At 41.2% G+C, this 24,913-nt stretch overlaps 1 protein-coding gene across 2 annotated transcripts in view; it reads right to left on the bottom strand.

Annotated features, from left to right (window-relative positions):
• Positions 1-24,175, bottom strand: part of oprm1 (opioid receptor, mu 1) — a 28,943-nt gene extending 4,768 nt beyond the window's left edge. The window contains exon 1 of one of the 2 annotated variants that reach the window (XM_035800796.2): positions 23,733-24,175. In XM_035800796.2, the coding sequence (XP_035656689.1) occupies positions 23,733-23,977 (245 nt within the window). In that variant the 5' untranslated portion in view covers positions 23,978-24,175. The remainder of the gene's footprint in view (positions 1-23,732) is intronic. The other variant, XM_035800797.2, reaches the window with a different exon arrangement.
• Between the last annotated feature and the right edge of the window lie 738 nt (positions 24,176-24,913).

Here is a 24,913-nt window from a genome sequence, read left to right as displayed (position 1 = left end):
GAAAACAAATAATCTGGACAGCAACTCGTCTATCGGAAAACCATTTAAAAGTAGACTCAGAAATATCTTTGGTTCACTCTGCCGTTCATGGCAACGTCTTACCGCTGTGTCTCAGTTACTCAGTCAAGTCATGCCTACCAGAAGAGGATTACAAAATATTGCAATGGATTTATAAGGAATTGATATTACAAACCTACAGATGGATGGTGTATTGACACACAAACAAAACTGTCAATGAACTACAATCCAATTTCTCTTTACGGAAAGTTACTTAGGATGATACTATTGCATTGCATGTCATGGGAGATAATAAAAATGTACACAAGTAGCTAGACAGATTCTGAGACTCTATATGTGCAACACCAGGGTTGTGGGTTCGATTCCCACGGGGTACCAGTGCTATAAACAGTATGAAAATGTATGCACTCACTACTGTTAAATTGCTCTGGATTAGAGCATCTGCTAAAGGACTCAAATGTAATACAACAGTTGTACATGTCTGTTAAAGTACTCTAATAATGTTAAATAAACAGATTATCATGGAAACGTCATTTAGCGCTCTGTTGAAACATTCTTTCCCTGAGAGAAAAGCCACGTGATAGTTCCACATGTGAAATCAGTTGTGATCTGACAAATTCACATGTTGCTATTAAGTTACTGGCAAATACACAATAACCTCTTCACAGCGCACCTCATTACTGACACATTATCTTACAAAGTTTGCAGAACAGTCAACGTTAAAGGAGACGCTCTACTTTTATCGGCATAACCGTCAAACACTTCCACAAATACACACATATTTGACCAAGTCCCCAACTATGCTAATGAGCCCCACCAGTACATTGCCCCCACCTATATTTCAAACCGGAGTGATGATCGTGCCTTATATTCAAAATATTAGGCAGAAAAATGTCCCATTATACCTACAAGGTACCAATCTGTACCATGGAGTTCATATGTGTACCTGTGAAGTGTAACTTTGACGTTTTTGTACCCCCAGGTAACAACACTGTAGTGGACCCTAACCAAACCCATATTTTTTTCAGTGTGTTAATATACAGTATGTTCCAAGCAATTAGTATGAGCCTGGTGGCACTGAAGAAACATTGATGCACTCTCAACCAAGAAATGGCAAGTTCAAATTCCCAAATAATGTATACTTTACATCAGAACTCTTCAACCCTGTTCCTGGAGAGCTACCCTCCTGTAGGTTTTCACTCCAACCCCCATTATAACTAACCTGGGCCCAGTTTCCCGAAGTGATGGAACTTACGCTTACAAGTGTTCCACTTAATGCATCTTTCCTACAACGGCAGAAGATGTAACATGCGTTTTCCAAAACAAGTGGCCTGAGAGAGAGCGGTCACTAAGTGCGTCGTTGGAGCATGTATCGATACTGATAGGAAAGGGAGTGCTGCTCTCGGATCAGCTTTCTCCATTCAAATCTTACCTTAACATTATAATTATTTCACAACACTGACGACGGATCAACTCCTATAGAGATGTTACCACCTACTGCTGAAAATATCAAGTCATCTTATTTTACTGCTTACCTGATAGAAATGCACTAGATCGCCGATTTGGCACACCATTGCGCACAATGCAATTTAAATAAGAATAAATCATGAAATATATTGACACAAATTACAGACAGTAGCCTACAAGTAGCAAAATAGAACTCAATTTAACATTAAATGCCTATAGCCTACTGTATTTATATTTGCAGTCATCTCGTTTTTTTATACGATGATTGTTTGTATCAATTGTGCAAAGACATTACACCTTTGTATGTGTAGTCAACTTTATTCAGAAGTTTCCGGCAGTCACAGAGAGACAGATAAACCATGTCCTTTTATATTTAGTGGAGATCTTCTGAGCGTTTTCAAGCGCAACGTTAGCAAAGATGGTTTTGGGAAACAGCTCCGAGATTTAATGATACTCCTACGCAGGTTCTAACGATGAATTTAGCCTTAAGATGCTTTTGGGAAACCGGGCCAAGATTCCATTTATCAACCTTCCAGAGTAAAATATTCTAAATGACATTTGATAATTAGGCTTTCCAAAATTTCACCAAACAGTCAAACAGATCAAGATAAACATGTGCCTGCTATATCGATATTAGTTTTCTTGCATATGATGAATCTTGACAGTGTTTATAACATGTATACCAAATGTTGTTACAATACCGATATCCTTGACTGATTTATATCCATTTATGTACCAGACCACGCCCACGGATTGTTTATTGATCCATAGAGGCCATGTTGTTTAAGATACTAGTCTGGGAAAAAAATTGTGTTGAGACCTTTGTGCATAGATGCCACATATCATGTTTTGTGCAGATTGGTAATTCGGTGCCAGAAGAGTAGCACTAAGTGTTTTTTAAAAAAATGCATCATGGCCACCCTATGGGTCCCTGAGGCAAATGTGTTCCTTATGAGGAGAAGGACCTATGTACCAGATTTCATGACTTTAAATCAAATGGGGTAAGGAGCATGACCTTTCAAAGTAAGCATTTTCAATCTCTTGTTATAGCGCCACCATTTGGCCAATCAGTGTAATTTGATAAATGCCAGATCTCTAATGCAAGACGAATCATTTACCCACATTTAGTCAAAATCGATCCAGTTCTGTCTGAAATATCGCATTTGACTAACGCACGAATGCACTAACGTACTAGAGGCTTTCACGGGTCCAAAAAGTTGGATCCGTTCCCGAAATGGACATCGGGCTTTACCATCCGGACCCGATATGCATCAATATATTTTTTAAATATAGAGACCCGTCCCAAATGGACCCGAGGTCAACTAGACCAGTTCCGTCTAGATCTGGCCGGATCCAGACATGAGCCGAGTGAGGGAAGCAGCAAAAACGTCATTTTGTAAGCTACTTTATTAACCAGAGCTGATACAGTGCGAGGGAGAGGAGATAAGAGAGAAGTGATGCTCTAGCAGGGGCCGTGCTGTGTGACTAGGCTACTGTGAGTGTGAGCGAGTTACACAGGAACAGGGAGGAGGAGGGAGGGAGAGATGAGAGACAGCAACCAAGCAAGCTGACTCCCACTATAGTAGACTAATAGCTGCCATACTGTAGCTAGGTTACTTATCATCCAATATGATTACTTAGTACCTGTCTTGACTGCATCAACCCGGGCAAAGGTAGTCAAGATAGCTAGCTAAGGGCCTCCCGAGTGGTGCAGTGGTCTATGGCTGTGCCACTAGAGATCCTGGTTCGAGTCCAAGCTCTGTCGCAGCCGGGCCGCGACCAGGAGACCCATGGAGCGGCGCACAATTGGCCCAGCATTGTCCAGGTTAGGGAAGGGTTTGGCTGGCAGGGATGTTCTTGTCCCATTGCGCACTAGCAACTCCTGTGGCAGACGACGCAATGCACGCTGAAATGGTCGCCAGGTTACGGTGTTTCCTCTAACACATTGGTATGGCTGGCTTGCGGGTTAAGCGGCATTGTGGCAAGAAGCAGTGCGGCTTGGCTAGGTTGTGTTTAGGAGGGCGCACGGCTCTCCTCCTTCGCCTCTCCCGAGTCCATACGGGAGTTACAGCGATGGGACAAGACTGTAACTACCAATTCGACACCATGAAATTAGGGAGAGAAAAAGTTAAAAAAATATATATAAAAAAAAGATAACTAGCTAGCTAACTAGGCTAATTGAGGCTGCACACACTTTCTCGCATTACACAGTTACAAACTACAACTAAATTCAGAATATAAAGTAGCAGCCTACCTGTTGGCTCTTGGTCGTTGTAGATTATTCTCCTTTAACTTTTAATTACATCATTTTCATTTAATCTTCCATTGAGTAGATATCTCCTAACTTTTTGGGGTGGCAGGGTAGCCTAGTGGTTAAGAGTGTTGGACTAGTAACTGCAAGGTTGCAAGTTCAAACCCCTGAGCTGACATGGTACAAATCTGTCGTTCTGCCCCTGAACAGGCAGTTAACCCACTGTTCCTAGGCTGTCATTGAAAATAAGAATTTGTTATTAACTGACTTGCCTAGTTAAATAAAGTTTTTTTTTTAAATGGAGGCTCTATGACTGTAGCCTATTGCTGTTTTGATGACTTATGACTGGCCAAACACAAAAATAAGCTACACGCACCACTCTCGTGAAAAGCAAAGAAAGGCAGCATAAAGAATACCATTTCTCTCTCTCTCTCTACTGCAGAAGTCGCATTTGGATCTGCATTGGTCTTTCTGGACAAGTCAGTTAAAATTACACATAAAAGGTAATTTACACTTGAGCTGACATCAGCAGGGTTTACAGTGAATGCAATCTCCGAGAACGTCAGGGAAATTGCCTTGTCGATCCTGCATTGCACGTGGATTGAATCCTGGCTGAAGATTGAGATAGCTGGGGCATGTATGCCAAAATAAATCAAACTATTTTACTTTAAAAGATAACTCCTTTTTTGTCAGCTTTGTTTGCAGTTTGAGCATGGAGTCATGCATTGTACATAAGCCGTGGATGTAAACACGGAACTGGATGCCTTGACCTTTAAGCATAACATTGTCTGCTAATGCACAGTCGGTGTCTGATGGATGTTTTGTATTGCACATTCTGGAACATAAAATGGCTGTCTATAACAAGACCATAAAACACAGCTGGGGTTAATTGTTGATCATGTCTGTCTTCTGTGTGAAGCTTGAGTCTCCCAGACAAAAAATTATGATTTCCTAACAGTTCCAGTGAGATAAACTGAAAAGATGGCTCCCAATATAAGGGGAAATAATATAGGGCAGCAGCTAGTATTCCTGGGGTATAAACATATTGAGGCACTTACATCACAAAAAAAAAAAACAGTACACCATATAACTTTATTACGCCACTACATATCTACAATATAAAATATATAATACCACCATACAACAATATTACAATGTGAAAGGGAAAGGAGGATACCTAGTCAGTTGCACTCAACCAAAATGTGTCTCCTGCATTTAACCCAAACCCTCTGAATCAGAGTTGCAGGGGGCTGCCTTAATCGACGTCCACGTTATCAGTGCCCGCGGAGCAGTTGATATTGAGGCAAGAACGGCAGATTTTTCCACCTTGTGTAGAGTCCATGTGCTAGCGTGTGTCTGTGTGTGTCTTGTGACAGTCATCTTTGTTCCATAAGGTGTAGTTTTATCTGTTTTTAAATCAGATTTTACTGCATGCATGAGTTTCTTGATGTGGAATAGAGTTCCATGTAATCATGGCTCTGTGTAGTACTGTTTGTTTATCAGAGTCTGTTCTGGAATTGGGGACTGTGAAGAGACCCCTTGTGGCATGTCTTGTGGAGTATGCATGGGTGTCTGAGCTGTGTTCTAGTCGTTTGAATAGACAGCTCAGTGCTTTCAACATGTCAATACCTCTCACAAAGACAAGTAGTGATTCAGCCAATCTATCCTCTACATTGAGCCAGGAGAGAGTACATGCATGCTATTGATGTTAGCTCTCCATATATATTTAAGGGCCAGTTGTGCTGCTCTGTTCTGGGACAACTGTAATTAGCCTATATCCCTCTTTGTGGCACTTGACCATATGCCTGGGCAGTAGTCCAGGTGCGACAAAACTCGTGCCCGTAGGAGTTTTTTTGTTGATATCAATGTCAAGAAAGAAGAGTAGAGCTTTATTATCCAATCTCAGCTACTGTTGTATCAATATGTTTCGACCATAACATCCAGGGTTACTCCAAGTAGTTTAGTCTCTTCAACTTGCTCAATTTCCACATTATTCATTACAAGATTTAGTTGAGGATTTAGGGTTTAAAATCAAATAAAATTTTATTGGTCACATACACATGTTCAGCAGGTTTCCTCCAAATACAATGCTTTTAGTTTTTTAAATATACTGAGCAAAAATATAAACGCACACATGACTGGGAATACAGATATGCATTTGTTGTTCACAGATACCTTTAAAAAAATGGGCCTCTGGATCTCGTCACAGTATTTCTATGCATTAAAATTGCCATTGATAAAATGCAATTGTGTTTGTTGTCCGTAGCTTATGCCGGCCTAACACCACCGACACCATGGGGCACTGTTCACAGCGAAGACATCAGCAAACGGCTCTCACACTTTGACACCATACACGTGGTCTGCAGTTGTAAGGTCGGTTGGACGAACTGCCAAATTCTCCAAAACGATGTTGGAGAAGGCTTATGGAAGAGAAATGAATATTAAATTCTCTGGCCACAGCTCTGGTGGACATTCCTGCAGTCAGCATGCCAATTGCACGCTCCTTGAGACATCTGTGGTATTGCGTTGTGTGACAAAACCGCAAATTATAGAGTAGCCTTTTATTATCCCCAGCACAACATGCAAGCTGTTTAATCAGCTTCTCAGATGGATGGATCATCTTGGCAAAGGAGAAATGCTCACTAACAGGGATGTAATCAAATTTGTGCTAAACATTTGAGAAAAATAAGCTTTTTGTGAGTATGGAACATTTCTGGGATCTTTTATTTCAGCTCATGAAACATAACATGTTGCATTTATATTTTTGTTCAGTGTATTTGGTATCTTATTACTTGTTCAGTGTATCTTATTACTTGTTCAGTGCATCTTATTACTTGCCACCAATTCTAAAGCTGTCTGCAGCTCTTTGATAAGTGTTGCAGTGATTTCACTTGCTGTGGTAGTTCATGTGTATAATGTTGAGTCATCAGTGTCCATAGACACACAGGCTTTACTCGGTGCCAGTGGCAGGTCATTAGTGATTGAAAAAAGTAAAGGGCCTAGATAACTACACTGGGGAATACCCGTCTCTACCTGGATTATGTTGGAGATGCTTCCATTAAAGAACACCCTCTGTTCTGTTAGACAGGTAATTCAATCAATGATATAGCAGGGGATGTAAAGCCAAAACACACACATTTTACCAGCAGCAGATTATGATTGATAATGTCAAAAGCTGCACTGAAGTCTAACAGCTTCAACAAGCATCTTATTATCAATGTAGTTCAGCCAATAAAATAAAATCTAATTGTATTTGTCATATGCACTGGATACAACAGGTATTACCGTGAAGTGCTTACTTACAAGCCCTTAACAAACAATACAGTTCAAGAAATTGTCATGTTCTGACCTTAGTTCTTTTGTTATGTCTTTGTTTTAGGTTGGTCAGGGCGTGAGTTGGGGTGGGTTGTCTGTTCGTTTTTCTATGTTGTGTTTTGCGTTTGGCCTGGATCTCAATCAGAGACAGGACGACGAACGTTACAGAAATAGAGTTAAGAAAATATTTACCAGATCATTGTTTTGGGGGGGGTCAATGTAAATAGTACGGGTGGGGTGGCCACTTGATTAATTAATTGTTAGCTTGGAGGTAGAAGCTGTTAAGGAGCCTTTTGGTCCGAGACTTGACGCTCCGGTACCGCTTGCCGTGCGGTAGCAGAGAGAACAGTCTATGACTTGGGTGACTGGAGTCTTTGACAATTTTTTGGGCCTTCCTCTGACACCGCCTAGTAGATAGGTCCTGGATGTCAGGGAGCTTTGCCACAGTGATGTACTGGGCCATACGCATTACCCTCAGTAGCGCCTTACGGTCAGATGCCGAGCAGTTGCCATATCAGGCGGTGATGCAACCGGTAAGGATGATCTCGATGGTGCAGCTTTAGATGTTTTTGAGGATCTGGGGACCCATGTAAAATATTTTCAGTCTCCTGAGGGGGGAAAGGCATTGTCGTGGCCTCTTAATGTCTTGATGTGTTTGGACCATAATAGTTCATTGGTGATATGGACACCAAGGAACTTGAATCTCTCAACCCCCTCCACTTCAGCCCTGTCAAAGTTAATGGGGGCCTGTCCAGCCCTCATTTTCCTATAGTCCACAATCAGCTCCTTTGTCTTGCTCACATTGAGGGAGAGGTTGTTGTCCTGGCACCACACTGCCAGGTCTCTGACCTCCTCCCTATAGGCTGTCTCATCGTTATCGATGATCAGGCCTACCACTGTCGTCAGCAAACTTAATGATGTTGTTGGAGTCGTGCTTGGCCATGCTGTTGTGGGTGAACAGGGATTACAGGGGCCCCATGGTAAATGGTAATGATTACAGGGGCCTTACCACCTGGGGGTGGCCTGTCAGGAAATCCAGGATCCAATTTGCAGAGGGAGGTGTTTATTATAGTCAGATTTGCCAAATGGAGGGCAAGGGAGAACTTTGTATGCATCTCTGTGTGTGGAGTAAAGGTGGTCTAGAGTTATTTTACATCTGGTTGTACATGTGACATGCTGGTAGAAATGAGGTCAAACGGTTTTAAGTTTACCTGCATTAAAGTCCCCGGCTACTAGGTGCAGCGCATCTGAATGAGCATTTTCTTGTTTGCTTATGGTCTTATATAGTTGGTTGATAGACGGCAACAAATAATATAGATGAGAACTTTCTTGTTAGATAGTGTGGTCTACAACTTATCATGAGGTATTCTGCATTAGGCAAGCTATATCTCGGGACTTCTTCACCGGACGTGCTACCTGTCCCAGACCTGCTGTTTTCAACTCTCTACAGACAGCAGGAGTGGTAGAGATACTCTCAATGATCGGCTATGAAAAGCTAACTGACATTTACTCCTGAGGTGCTGACCTTTTGCACCCTCGACAACTACTGTGATTATTATTATTTGACCATGCTGGTCATTTATGAACATTTGAACATCTTGGCCATGTTCTGTTATAATCTCCACCCGGCACAGCCAGAAGAGGGCTGGACACCCCTCATAGCCTGATTCCTCTCTAGGTTTCTTCCTAGGTTTTGGCCATTCTAGGGAGTTTTTCCTAGCCACCGTGCTTCTACACCTGCATTGCTTGCTGTTTGGGGTTTTAGGCTGGATTTCTGTACAGCACTTTGAGATATCAGTTGATGTACTGAGATATCAGTTGATGTACGAAGGGCTATATAAATACATGTGATTTGATATGAGACATCCGCACCAGTGTAACTGACAGTTAACCTGTAAATCTATGTTGTTGTTTTTTTGTTTGAATTGTTTACGTGTTCAAAATGATAAGACAAGAGGAACTACGTAGCTAATAACTGTTGTAACGGAGATCATTATTGTAGCAACACCCTTTGGAGGGAAGGCAATCCCGCGCTGTGTTAGCTAAGTTTTCATGTCATCGGGTGTAGTTCGTAAAGGTTGAAGTGTGTATGTTAGGATGGTAACGTTTTAATAATTAAGGATGAAGTGTGAATTCATGCCAGGAATAATAAGTGTGAAGTTTGATTTTCTCCCTTCTGTAATAAGCAACCAATGAGGTATTTTTCCTTTATTCATGTGTTTAATCTGATACCGTTACAGCTCCGGCTAAACTGTTTATGTATGTAAGCACTTCAGAGTTATACCAAGCTAATAAGTCACTCGTAAGATAAGGTTGTAAGAGTGTGCTTAACTGTATTTTCATTTACTTTATAGTTCTCACAGAAGGTGATAATTCTGACTAAAACTACAGAATAAACCCGCAAGTTAAAATCAAGTAACGGTTGTGCTCGTGGTTACTGGAGGGAGCTACAACCATCTATATTCAGTCATTTGTCTAAGTGCCATACATGTTGAGTGCCCTTCCCTAAAAGCCAAATTATAATTTGTTTACTGTGAAATAGTATTGTATCTGGTGAAATACAATATTTTCCAAAAGTTTACTAAAGCTTGTTAGCAGGCTGATTAGTCGGCTGTTTAAGCAAATGTCAAATTGGATGGAAACAGAAGAGAAGTTCAGAAGCACGTTCAGTAATGGGCTACAGTGACAGCAATGGTTCGAGTTCCTCTTCATATCACATGCTATATGCTACTACGCTCATCCTGTCACTCACACAAGAAATATACGTTTTGCATTATTTACACAGGATAAGCGCAGATTGTAAATAGCCCTCAAACAGAATCCCTTTAAATTAGTATTAGTAACCTTTTTCAAGTCAGATATTTGTTCCTGGGTTTAGACAACAAGCCAATTATAAGTAGAGCAAATATTGTTGAAGAATCAAAAGTCTTTCTCTTAAGTTGAATGCATTTAGCAGGTTTTTCCTCATTAAGGAAATTGTCCTCATAATCAGAGATACCACAGATTAATCATCTCCCGGAATTCTTTAGTCTGGCTTTATACTCTTTAAGGTGGAGAGTGATTATTGTGGGTTAAATCAATTATTGTGCTCTGGTGCAGCACAGAGAGATAGGATGGAAGTGGCAAGCCATCTAAAAATGGATTCTTTTCCCCTCTGGAAAACATTTGTGCTGTGATTTGGGTTTAGTGATTACGGGTGAGTCAGGCCCTTAGAACTGAATAGCCATCGTCTATCATTTTTATTCATTTATTTTTTTCTCCCCAATTTTGTGGTAACTCCCGTACGGGAGAGATGAAGGTTGAAAGTAACGGAGATCATTATTGTAGCAACACCCTTTGGAGGGAAGGCAATCCCGCGCTGTCCTCTGATACACAACCCAACCAAGCCGCACTGCTTCTTAACACAGCGCGCATCCAACCCGGAAGCCAGCCGCACCAATGTGTTGGAGGAAACACCGTGCACCTGGCAACGTTGGTTAGCACGCACTGCGCCCGGCCCGCCACAGGAGTCGCTGGTGCATGATGAGACAAGAACATCCCTACCGGCCAAGCCCTCCCTAACCCGGACGACACTAGGCCAATTGTGCGTCGCCCCACGGACCTCCCGGTCGTGGCCGGTTATGACAGAGCCTGGGCGCGAACACAGTCTCTGACGGCACAGCTGGCGCTGCAGTACAGTGCCCTTAACCATTGCGCCACCCGGGAGCCCCATATGTATCATTTTTTTAGAGGAAAAAAAAAAAAAATCGACATGACGCCACCACAACAACCTTTTCCCATTAACTTTGCCCATAGTGAGTCTTACACGTCACTTGGGCCTTGTAATTTGTATAGGACAAGAAGTCTTCCACCATTTGTGACTGACCGGCTCGATTCAATCTTATGCAGCAAAATTAAGGTAGAAAATTGTCTATGATACACTACAGTTGAGGAACAATAGGAAAGTAATTCTGCTTTGAAAGTTGATAAACTTGAAATCTCACTCTTGAGAAAATGGTTCATGAATGTTCTGGTACCTGTTGGAGAGCTCTTCTTTGTCTACACCCATTCAGCATCGTTCGCACCCTTCTAAGCTTTAACCCCACCCATCTTTTTAAGGATTCGCAAGTGAGGCTATGTACTAAACAACCAATGATTTCAAGATTAAAGGCTGGTTTATACCAAGGGTGTGTTTGTAAATTTAATCTGGAGTGTCAGAATGTGCTCTGGGCGTTCATAGACTCAAGCGTTGTCAGATTAGCCGTTCCTAAATTCAGAGAGTTTCGCTCTCGGAGCGCAAACTGGGAAAGGGAAAGTGGGATACCTAGTCAGTCCAACTGAATGTATTCAACTGAAATGTGTCTTCCACATTGGACACTGTGGCTCCGTCTACATATTTGCAATCAAATACCAGAATATTCTCCATCTCCTTAGCTATCATACTCTAATTCATTTAACTGATTTCAAAACTCGGTCCTCCATTAAGTGGAGAGCAACACTTATCTACTATGTGATATATATATTTTTAAAACTGCATTAGAAAGGATTACCTACACAAACTGACCACCTCATATTATTGACAGAAGCTTGCTACATGGCGGACCAATCCAAACTCATCTCTCGGCATGCCCAGCCCACTCATTATCTCAGCCAATCATGGCTAGCGGGAAGATTGCCTAACTTTTCTCCATGGCTAAACCAACTAGACTTGTAATTTAACAATTGTATTTGTATTTAAAGATGGCAAACAAGTTTGTTATTAAGGCCCATGAAAGTTCACATGTTCCAGAAGGACTTTCTGCCCCCAAAAAACAGTTCTGATTTAAAAAAAAGTTTATGCTCAAATAGCGCTACTGTGAAGTAGTGACGTGTGACATACAGCTATTTTCCTGAAACTAGTCACATTTACATTTCAGTCAACACACTTATCCAATTGCGACTTACAGTGGAGTGTATTCATGGATGCCCAAATCATTTAGCAAGAAAATACCATATGAAATGATTTATCTTTAGTCTCTCTGCATTTCATAGTTTTCCTTCAATTCGCAAGAGGCTGAATGTCGCAAGAGGCTGAATGTATCTCACTGGAGAAAGCATCCGAGTGATGTCTAAGGAACGTGAAGGCCAAAAAGAGTATGACATTGTTACCGCCCGTAGCTTTGAATGCAAGGTAAGAAAGCCAGCGAGCATTTGGCCTTCCTTGATAAAAAAATGCTAAAATATCAAATCAGCGTTGAGCTAAATTGAGTGAGCTCAACTGTGAATGATCCTGGCGCATCCCCCCCAAAAAAAGTGTTAAGGGAGGCTAGTTTGGATTTTGCTTCTCTCCAATCACATCACATCGAGAGCAATAAGTCATTGACAGAAACAACTTGAATTGTTGCATCTCGTTGTGTTGTCCACTGGCTAGCTAGCTAGCTAGCTAGCTAAAATTGGCCCTTTCCTAAATTAGCCATGGATGGATATATGGATTTGGACTGGTTTTACTTCATTCTCTGTACTGGCCAAAAATTATAACAGCGATTCTGATCCAACCATAAATTAATACATTGTGCACACGGCCTGAGAGGATGGAAGTTCATTATGTTTCTAGATGTAGAAGGCTAATGTTAACTTGCTAATGTTGCCCATAAAAAGGAAGTTAGGCTAGCGAGCAAGCACTTTAGCCAGGTAGCCTAAGACAATAAAAAATACAAGTGTGTACTGTATGACAAAGTCATAGACCGTTTCATCGACAGGAAAGAGAGGAGGATGGCATTGGCGTTTCTCTACAAGTAGGGTGAGTCAACATGTTTTTTCTACTTGCACACACACACACACACAGAGAGAGAGAAATCAAAACCATGGACAGCCACATCATATTTAGCTTACGTTGATTGGACTACATTGTTTTTGGTATCTTTTAGTTGTCACTGTAAAATACTAAGTATAGGTGATTTGATGATGTTGAAATGTTGAAGTTGAAATGGTGCTGCAATAGTGGAGGCAGCTCCTGTTTTCTTTGTGACTTGCGGTAACTCTGTGGTTCTAAATCAATAGTTGTTTAGTCGCCCCAAAATGTCCGAAACCTTAAACTTGCTTGACCATGCGGTAGGTCATGTAAGTGTTTGTAACATGCAATAAACTTTGTGGACTCTACCAGACAGACGTTGCTCTCAGGTTTTGTGATGAAACAAAAGGTGTGGTTGAATTTATTCTGCCACTGTCTCCATATTGTCTCTGCCTTAGGCCTAGCTATCATGGTCGCAAATGAACCGACAGGTTATTATCACAACACATAGGTTGTAATATGGCTTTTTTCCCCAGCTTTTCTTCCCCAGTGATTTTACCCACGCACAACCCTGGCAACTTACAGGACCAATTCGGTTTAAGTGCCTTGGACAAACGCACAACAATAGTTTAACCTAGTTGGCTCAGAGATTCAAACCAGCGACCTTTCAGTTACTGGCCCAACATTCTTAACCGCTAGGCTACCTGCCATCCAGCAAGGGAGTGTGTGGGAGGGAGTAAAGGGAAGGAGGCCTACTCCATCAGCGCTGTCTATAGTTAGCAGAGACTAGTTCACTATGAAAGAGGGAGCACAGTCATCAAAGCATCTGATAAAGACAGACAGCAGCTTAACACTAAAACACTTCAGCTGCCTCATGGTAGCTGCCTCTGGAATTACTGAGTGTGATGGTCCGCTTGGCTGGCAGACATGATCACAACGATGGCAGTTACCTCGAATCAAATAGAGCAGATATCCCTGCGCAGCCAGCTGTCTTTTCTGATTCCTCAGTGCCAGCATATGATGTCTAGTGGAACAAATTCGCAAATACTTTGGGATGTTCACCGCTGACACGTGGCTTTTGTGCATGGCGTGTTGTAAGGCCTAATGCACATGCATAGTGACAGCTGACATAGAGTAGGCGTAAACATGCCTTTTCACGGACAGCTCAATCCTCATCAGTGCCATTACAATTTATGTCGTCACTGTGAAAACATCTAGAATGTGTTTATAGGCAATAAATATACACAGCAGCTCCCTATGGCATCGTATGCCAATATACAAAACATTTTAGGATTTTAGGAAATGAATGACATGAATGGCAACCCGAGTATAACTGCAAAAACAGAGCAGCAGAGTAGCCTATAGCAATGAAGGCTTGTTGCTAAGGAACAACTGGAACATGTCCTCTGACTCTGTGATCATCTTCTCCTGATACAGCATTCCATTACATTCAGGCCAAGACAGTGTTTCTCCAAGATTGTTTTTCAACATGGGCCTCTTTAATAATTCCAATTGAAATCAATCGTAGGGGAAACACTTGAGTTGAGTTCCTTTGGTACAAACAAGTTAAACTTCTAATGAATATTAAAATGTAAAGTGGGCAATGTATACTCTGACGTCTTTCCTTTATTTTTAATGTATTGTTTTATTTCACCTTTATTTAATCAGGTAGGCTAGTTGAGAACAAGTTCTCATTTGCAACTGTGACCTGGCTAAGATAAAGCAAAGCAGGGTGACACAGACAACAACACAGAGTTACACATGGAGTAAATAATAAACAAGCCAATAACACAATAAATAAGTCAATGACACAGTAGACAGAAAAAGTATATTTACAGTGTGTGCAAAAGGCATGAGGAGGTAGGCAATACATAGGCCATAGGAGTGAATAGTTACAATTTAGCAGATTAACACTGGAGTGATAAAGGAGCAGAAAAGTAAATAAAATAAAATCGGTATGGGGATGAGGTAGGTAGATTGGATGGGCTATTTACAGATGGACCATGTACAGCTGCAGCGATCAGTTAGCTGCTCAGATAGTTGATGTTTAAAGTTGGTGAGGGAAATAAAAGTCTCCAACTTCAGTGATTTTTGCAATTCGTTCCAGTCACTGGCAGCAGAGAACTGGAAGGAAAGGTTGCCAAATGAGGTGTTGGCTTTGGGGATGATCAGTGAGATATACCTGCTGGAACGTGTGCTACGGGTGGGTGTTGTCGCAGTGGTGGGTGGTGTAAGGTGATTTGGTAACAAAATGGATGGCACTGTGACAGACTGCATCCAGTTTTGCATCCAGTTTGCTGAGTAGAGTATTGGAAGCTGTTTTGTAGATGACATGGCCGAAGTCGAGGATCGGTAGGATAGTCAGTTTTACTAGGGTAAGTTTGGTGGCGTGAGTGAAGGAGGCTTTGTTGTGAAATAGAAAGCCGATTCTAGATTCGATTTTGGATTGGAGATGTTTAATATGAGGCTGGAAGGAGAGTTCACAGTCTTGCCAGACACCTAGGTATTTATAGTTGTCCACATATTCTAGGTCGGAACCGTCCAGGGTGGTGATACTAGTCAGGCGGGCGGGTGCGGGCAGCAAACGGTTGAAATGCATGCATTTGGTTTTACTAGCGTTTAAGAGCAGTTGGAGGCCACGGAAGGAGTGTTGTATGGCATTGAAGCTTGTTTGGAGGTTAGTTAGCACAGTGTCCAAGGAAGGGCCAGAGGTATACAGAATGTATCGTCTGCGTAGAGGTGGATCAGGGAATCGCCCGCAGCAAGAGCGACATCATTGATATATACAGAGAAAAGAGTCGGCCCGAGAATTGAACCCTGTGGTATCCAGCATTTTAAAAACAGAAAATCTTTGTCAAAAGGACAATACGTTATTCAGTTGGAAATGTCAAACAGTCAAAGACATGTTCTGTCAAAAAACATAATCACAAAAGCCACTGTTAATATAGGAGCCAAAGAAAGCAGTAACGAATCTGTTAATAAACTATTTTTTTTCTGTAGTGTGACATGTTTTGTTCCATCTCCTACACTGAATTATAATCATTTGAGTGGCAGATAAAACAAAGACAAGAGTATATAATGAGTGGAGGCCCAAAACATATCTACATGAGTAATGCATTCATTGACAAAGCTACTATCAATCATACTGTGAATAAATGTTTACTGTTCAGGAACAGGCCTATTCTTGTCCTCATCTTACCTTGAAGAAAGACATTCCTATGGGAGGGAGGAAATGGTGGACCTATAATTGTTCACCACTGATGACCTTTCAAGACCAGTGCTTGACTTGGGCAGGAGCTCACCGGAGCTGAGTACTGACACCTCAAATTGTCTACTGCTTGAGCTCCTGTTCCGCTTCTAGAATATTATCTCAAAAGGATTATGAGACAAAAGGATTATGCACCTAAATACAAATGGTACCTGCACCCAAAATGAGTACTGGAACCTATTTCAGATCAAGTGAAGCACTGTTCAAGACCAATATTATTAATCTTCCTTAATAAAGATGGAAAGTCATTGAGTATGAGAATAAGGGCAGTGCTCCGGAAACCAAATGTGTAAGGAATCACACAGCATGCTACATCCTGTAAATAGATCTCAGGAGTTAATCATAAGGAGAGCCAACATATTGAGCGTAACACAGTGTGACATAAACTGCTTGTTGGGGGATCCATAGGAGGCTGAGTTAGAATGGACATCAATTTTGTGCATGTTATTTCCTGGAGTTTGAGAGGATGGATCAACTAAACTCTTAGAAAAAAAGCATTCCAAAAGGGTTCTTTGGCTGTCCCCATTGGAGAACAGTTTTGGTTCCATGTAGAACCCTCTGTGGAAAAGGTTCTACCTGGAACCAAACGGCTTCTCCCTGGAATCAAACAGGGTTCTTTAATGGGTTATCCTATAGGGACAGCCAAAGAACCCTTGTTGGTTCTAGATAGCATCTTTTTTTCTAGGAGTGTAGTATTAACCTGTATTTTCTGCCCATTGAAATGATTCTGTTTGGCTTAGAGTACTGTGTTGAACCTATTCAAACACATTTCTAAAACCGTAGTTATCCCTACAGAACCAGCAGCACATGGAGAGTAATCTTTGAAGTGACTTATGAAACCTACTAACATCATGAAACAGAGATAGATTTTATTACTAAAGTGTTGTTGAATGATGTTGAGTAATCGATCAGGGAACACTTACGAGAAAAAGAAACCTAATGTTTTTATTTATTCTGTATCCCTTAGCTCAGAACCCTCCTTTATATAATACATGAATTGGACCTGCTGTATTAGGCAGCTTGTGATAAGAGGACAATTTAAATGATAAATCTTTATTAATCAATATCATTTTGTTTGTGCATAGAGGGAAATTGTACCCTGAATCAATTTCCCTATCTCGCCGAGCTTTGCACATTGTACGAAATTATGATAAAAAACAAGCACTAGCCTGACAATAGGCCACCTTTTTGTTAATCAATGAACAAACATATGGCCATGAAGGGTACAGGTCCATCTTGAATGCATTGTTTGTGACCCAAAAACGTAAGTGTTAACAGCAATTACGGGAATGGATCAGACGTGATGTGATGATTTATTGTACTGTAAGATAGGAAACACGCTCTGCTCTTGCAGGTAGGCTGACTCTAGGAAGGGATGGTCGGAGAGAACGCATCGGTGTCTCCATGACAACAAACAGCACTCTACTATTTTCCCTGCGGTTTCCTGCAGTTCTAGAATTGATTTATCACATTAGCGTGCAGATATCATTCTGTGGGTGACACAACTTGTCATTTGTTTGTGCTTGTGAGAGTTCCTGGATGTAAGCACTGATCTGGTGGAACTTGTGGGTGGGTCAGGTGTCGTTGCTAATGGCATGAACGTTATCCACCATGTAAGTGCTGACACTCAGCAAAGACCAAGAAAGGTTAAAAAGCTATATTCATTTAAGATAGTTTGGGTTGATCTGCACTTAGGAAGGATCAAGTTTTGAGATGGGAATGATTAGCCTGATTTTGCGTAAATCATGCATTGATGTCAATGCAAGAATTGCACGAGTAATGAGCAAAGCTACTTGTCTTTAAAAATTGTTTTTATCATAATGAATATCAGTTCAACACCTGCTCATTGGAGCAGTGGCTTAGTGCAATTTCGCAAGTCTCCCCGCAATGTCAGAGCAAGGTATCTGCTATCACACCATGTAAAGTAAAAACGTTTAAAAATATATAAATTGCAACTGTGGATTTGTGGATTTGTGGATTTGGAAAAGTGGATTTGTCAACTCCGTCAGACACATTAAACAGCATTTCATTTCTTCAATTATTGTCCAAATGTTTAAAGGCATTGATTGTTTAATTCTAACATTAGATATTTAATACAAATACAAATGTGCAAACTTATTTTTGTTTTATTTTATAGCACTATTAAATCCTCCAGGGCTAATTTCATTAGCATTTGTGCCATCATTTTCTACATTTAGAACATAAAACATTTATACAGCAAACATGATCCCTTAGGTTTAGCAAGACAGGAAATACTACCATTGTTTAAGCATATATTGCAGACCGGGGGTTAGCCATCAGTGATGGAATTGACAACAGATACTCAAAACAGACATTTTTTCCTCTAAAAATAAAAGTTCAAAACAAACATTTGTAAAATATGGAAAATTACTATTTTGAAAATCCCCAAATGAAAACATAACCAAAAATCTGACGGAGTTGATGTTTTGCAGGGTTGACAAAAATTGCTTTTTCTTCTTCATTCAAGTGTTATACACAGTCTCATTTTTTGCTTAATAAATCTAAAACCTAATTAACTGTAACAAATTTTTACCAAAATGTATATTCTATTTCAATATATCTGGCAGATGGAGTGACAGTTTATGGTTGTGACCATGGTGATTCCAATAGTAGAAAACTTTACAGACTAAGAGTGGTCCTGTCGCACGACATGTATTGAGGGGTCCTTATGGTATAGCTGACTCTGCTCATTCCTGATTCATTTAGGATTTTAGACCAATCTGACAGAGTAAATCAAATCTCTGAACACAACTTTTAGGAATGAAATGGAAATTAATAATATTTTGTATGTGAAAGTATTTAGAGAATTCCCCCCCAAAATATTTTATAAAATGCCCCTAAATGTAAACGCTAAACTCAAATAATGCAACAAAATAAAAAATGTCAACTGTAAAAATAAGGTTTCAATGCCAGACAAAGAATTGTCCCGACTTTCAAGAATACCTGAGCTAATTTCCTGCTATTCTACACATTTTGCCATGAAGCTGAGACACCGTGTCTCAATCTTGGCACTCCGCCACCATTGTAAAAAACATTTTGGAAGCTATAAAAATGCATTTATTGTCATCTTAATGCAAACTTTTAAATTATCGTATGTGAGCTAAACATAAAAAATTAAAAAAGCCAAAATATATATTTTTTTAAATGTATAATTTTGAGAGATTACAAACGTTACTGTCTCCACTACAACAAATCAATACTTAAATACATGTAATTCAAACATTTAATTGAAATACTGTAAAATTCCATTAATTCCTATGGAGGACTGCTTCTACTGGTAAGGGCCAATATGGCCGACCGGTGGCTTCAAAGTAATCCAGGGTTAATATACATCATTGGCTACACCAGTGCATTGGGTTAGATGGAGGACTTTGTGAGTGTATTCTGAATTTCCCAAGGGAGTTGACTCTCGCGGTTGTGCTTACAGTAGCTTACATGCCTCAGGGTCATAGTGAAGCAGTGAAGAGTGGCAATATGGGGGGAAAACCATACCGAAACTTGTGCTGTGGATAACGAATATCTGTATTCGGCAGGGTAGCCTAGTGGTTAGAGCATTGGACTAGTAACCGAAAGGTTGCAAGTTCAAATCCCTGAGCTGACAGGGTACAAAATCTGTCGTTCTGCCCCTGAACAGGCAGTTAACCCACTGTTCCTAGGCCGTCATTGAAAATAAGAATTTGTTCTTAACTGACTTGCCTAGTAAAATAAAGGTAAAATAAAAACAATTATTGAACAAGTTCAGGTAGTAGTACGTCTGAATAAGACTGAACTCGACCCAGGACTCTTAGACTACTGTATGACATCAGCAGAGATCAGTTGGTCATCACATCCTCTTATTCATCAAAGAATAAATTAAGCAGGTGAATGCTTATGTACTACTAATCCTACTACAAACACCCCGGCTGAGGAAGACATTTCTGAGTAACATCGTTGATTTACGGTTGACTTTGACCTTTTGTGACTGGGGAATGGTTATGCTCCAATGATTCAAGGCTTTGTTGTGTTTCTGACATTTTCCATCCCTCTCTAATTCAGGCCGTTATCCCCACCTGCTTCAAGATGTCAATTACCATCCCATGCCCAAGAAAGGGAAAGTAACTGAACTGACTGACTACCGATCCGTAGCACTCACTTCCGTCATCATGAAGTACTTTGAAAGGCTAGTCAAAGACTACATCACCTTCTCCCTCCCTGACAAACTCTACCCTCGCCAATTTGCCTACTGCCCCAACAGATCCAAGGATGACACAATCGCCATTGCCTTGCACACTGCTCTCACCCACCTGGACAATAGGGATGCATATGTGAGGATGTTCGTCATCGACTACAGCTCTGCCTTCAATACCATAGTGCTCTCTAAGCTCACCACAAAACTCACAGCCCTGGGACTGAACTCCTTCCTATGCAACTGGGTCCTGGACTTCCTGATGGGCCACCCCCAGGTAGTGAAGATAGGCAACATTATCTCCTCCATACTGATCCTGAACACGAGGGCCCCACAACGCTGCATCCCCAGTCCCCTGCTGTACTCCCTGTATACCCACTACTACATGGCCTCACACAGATCCAACTTCATCATCAAGTTCGCTGACGTCACGACAGTCGTAGGCCTGATTACCAACAACGATGAGACGGCCTACCGGCAAAAGGTAGACACTGGTGCCAGGTAACCAACCTCTCCCTCAACATCAGCAAAACAAAGGAGAGGATTGTTGATTTCAGGAAGAACCAGCTGAGCACGCCCCCATACTCACCAACGGGGCCGCCGTGAAGACCGTCAAAAATGTCAAGTTTAGGCCTCCCGAGTGGCGCAGTAGTCTAAGGCACCACTGTGCCACTAGAGATCCTGGTTCAAGTCCAGGCTCTGTTGCACCGGACGTGACTGTGAGACCCATGGGGCGGTGCACAATTGGCCCAGCGTCGTCCGAGTTAGGGGAGGGTTTGGCCGGCAGGGATGTCCTTGTCCCATCGCGCTCTAGCGACTCCTGTGGCGGACCAGGCGCAATGCACGCTGACATGGTCGCCAGGTGTACAGTGTTTCCTCTGACACATTGGTGCGGCTGGCTTCCGGGGTTAAGCGGGCATTGTGTCAAGAAGCAGCGTGGCACGCCTGGGTTGTGTTTCGGAGGACGCACGGCTCTCAACCTTTGCCTCTCCCAAGTCCAAATGGGAGTTGCAGCGATGAGACAACACTTGTCTGGATGTCCTTTGGGTGGTGGATCAGTCTTGATACACACGCAAAACAGTTGAGCGTGAAAAACCAAGCAGCTTTGCAGTTCTTGACACACTCAAACCGATGTGCCTGGCACTTACTACCATACCCCGTTCAAAGGAACTTAAATATTTTGTCTTGCCCATTCACTCTTGGCATTCTCTGCTTTTCCAACAGTCTTGAATGAGTTCCCACATATGCTGAGCACTTGTTGGCTGCTTTTCCTTCAATCTGCTGTCCAACTCATCCCGATTGGGTTGAGGTTGGGTAATTGTGGAGGCCAGGTCATCTGATGCAAGTCTCCATTACTCTCCTTGGTCAAATAGCCCTTACACATCCTGGAGGTGTGTTGTGTCATTGTCCTGTTGAAAACAAATTATAGTCCCACTAAGCGCAAACCAGATGGGATGGCTTGCAGAATGCTTTGGTAGCCATGCTGGTTAAGTGTGCCTTGAATTCTAAATAAATTACTGACAGTGTCACCAGCAAAGCATGCCCACACCATCACACCTCCTCCTCAATGCTTCACGGTGGGAACCACACATGCAGAGACCATCCGTTCACCTCCTCTGCATCTCACAAAGACACGGTGGTTGGAAGACAAAATCTCAAATTTGGATTCAGCAGACCAAAGGACAGATTTCCACCAATCTAATGTCCATTGTTAGTGTTTATTGGCCCAAGCAAGTCTCTTCTTCTTATTGGTGTCCTTTAGTAGTTATTGGTGTCCAGCAATTCGACCATGTAGGCCTGATTGACGCAGTCTCCTCTGAACAGTTGATGTTGAGATGTGTTCGTTACTTGAACTCTGAAGAATTTATTTGGGCTGCAATTTCGTAGGCTGTTAACTCTAAATAACTTATCCTCTGCAGCAGAGATAACTCTGGGTCTTCCATTCCTGTGGCGGTCATCATGAGAGCCAGTTTAATCATAGTGGTTGATGGTTTTTACGACTGCACTTAAAAACTTTAAAAGTTCTTGAAATTTTCCGCATTGACTGACCTTCATGTCTTAAAGTAATGATGGACTGTCATTTCTCGTTGTTTATTTGAGCTGTCCTTGCCATAATATGGACTTGGTATTTTACCAAATAGGGCTATCTTCTGTATACCTCCCTTACCTTGTCACAACACAACTGATTGGCAGAAACGCATTAAGAAAGAAATTCCAAATGTACTTTTAACAAGGCACACCTGTTAATTGAAATGCATTCCAGGTAACTACCTCATGAATCTCAAATATAAACTATATTTTAATTTGTTTAACACTTTTTTGGTTACTACTACTATATGCTATTTCATAGTTTTGATGTCTTCACTATTATTCTACAATGTAGAAAATCGTAAAAATAAAGAAAATCCCTTGAATAAGTAGGTGTGTCCAAACTTGACTGGTACTGTATATATATTTTTTTTATTTTATTTATTGTTTCATTCATACCTGCACTGTTGGAGCTCAGAGCTTAAGTATTTCACTGTACACTGCAACTACATCTGCGATACTATGCATGTGACTAAATAAAAACCTGATCTAATCTAATAATATGAAGGACGTTAGTGAAGCTGTTTAATTAAAAACACATATCTGTCTAATAATATGTGCTAACAGATGTGTCATGAGCTGCCACCATTCAACACACCTGTGACAATGATGGCATGTCTGTATAGCAAGTGGTGTGATGATATCAAAGTAACATGTTACTATGTAAATTGGAAAGCTATCAGCAAGTGTTTATGAGAGTTATTATACCAATAATAATCGAATTATGTCAAAATCATATGTAGCCAATGTCCGCCTATCAATGGTCCCACATCAATGGTTTCTTCGACAGTTAATATTATTATGGTGACTCCACTGGGGTCTGGAAATCCATTGCGTTATAGCCGGATCCAAATGCGTTCATTTCTGACCGTTCGAGGCACTGCAGATGTCTGTGGTTGCAATAAAATGATATATTTAACAGCAGACAGTTGTGACTATGCTATAAAATGACACATGGTGCAATACTCTTGATAGTCTATTGACAAAATGTTTGCAATACATTTGTTTTATGATGGCCTTCAGCACATACTCTAGTTGCAATGAATTCCCTTTAATTACAGGCGGAATAATGTAGCCATTTACTGGTCTATATCATGATTTACGTGCGCCTAACTCCCGGTGGAATTCTTTCACGTGCTCTGTTCAGAAGAATTATTGAGCATGGTGCCATATTGGTCTATCAACAACCTGTTTCTTTCAATTTACCACAATGTGGTTCCTCATGGTATCCCCTTCTATGGCGGGTTACTGTCAGTTGATTTTCCTATTAAACTATGAAATGTACACATACTACTAATCTAACCTAGACTCGGATTTACCATGCATCAGAACAATATAGTGTCAGGGCAGTGTAGGCTATAAAACCTGGGATTAGTTGTTGATATCTTACCTGATAATGACATACATGACGAGCACGTTTCCCACCAGACCAAGCACACACACAATAGAGTAAAGAGTCGTGATTATAATCGCGATGATCACTGGTGTCGAATCTTTGGCCAGATTGTCTGTTCTCTCACATTTGGCATCCAAACTCATGTTATCGCTGAAGTTCCGACAAAAAACACTATTGTTCATCATGGCCATATTCGAGAAATGGTACGGATAGTTCGACGTGTTGCCACCGCTTTCCATGGTCAGCTGAAGCTGTCCCGGCTGAGGCGCTCAGGACAAGAAATCTGGCAACGATTCTCTCACGTTCAAGGCTGCACGGTGTGAGTTAAGGCGTTTTTGTGTCACACCAAGTACCCTTACGCACGAGTTATTGGACGTGGATGAAACATAAATGCATATTACCAGTTCCCCCTATTGCGTTCTCAATTTATCAAGCAAAATGACGTCACTCCATGAACCAACCCCGAGGCACTGGCGTTAGAATGCGGTAATTGCCTATAGCGAAGCATTAGCCTTCAGAATTATTTAACAATATTGCGCTACAGTAGACTGCATACATTTTAAAACTCAGCCCTTACGAAAAAATATTTCAATCAGAGTACAGTATAACTGCAGTACACCGCAGTATAACTGTAGTTGGATTGCAATATAACTGCAATATGCACAAATACTGATCCAAAATAAGTCTTTTTTACTTCAGTAATTTTGCAGTTCGACTGCAGTACACTGCAGTTATTCTGCAATTCCTGCGCCCAAAATACCAGTCGACTGCTGTTACTGTACTTTTACTGCAGTTTCGAAACTGCATTTTTTTTTGTAATGGAGGTCAATCTGAAGTGCAGCTGTAGACCCTAGTCTATATGCTACAAGTGAACGTGTCGTTGGGAACTTACGTTTTTGGTTTGCCATTGGTTCTGGGAACGAAGCCAGAAGTTTCCTGACCATTAAAACATAACGTTTTTAAAAAATGTTTTCAGAACGGAAGTGAAAATGTAGACTTCTTGGAACTAACATTTTTAGGTCGCAGGGAATTTAAGATAATGTTTTTCTATGGTTCCCTGAGTTTTTTTTTGGGGGGGGGGGGGGGGTATTAACATTCTGAGAAAGGTTATGTAATAATGTTCTGAGAACATGTTAAGATTTTCATTTTAGTCATTTAGCAGACGTTCTTATCCA

This window comes from Oncorhynchus keta, chromosome 24, assembly GCF_023373465.1.
Source record: "Oncorhynchus keta strain PuntledgeMale-10-30-2019 chromosome 24, Oket_V2, whole genome shotgun sequence".
NCBI classification, from domain to species: Eukaryota; Metazoa; Chordata; class Actinopteri; order Salmoniformes; family Salmonidae; genus Oncorhynchus; species Oncorhynchus keta.
Note: the sequence above shows the minus strand (reverse complement) of the source record. Positions and strands in the feature narration are given on the sequence as shown.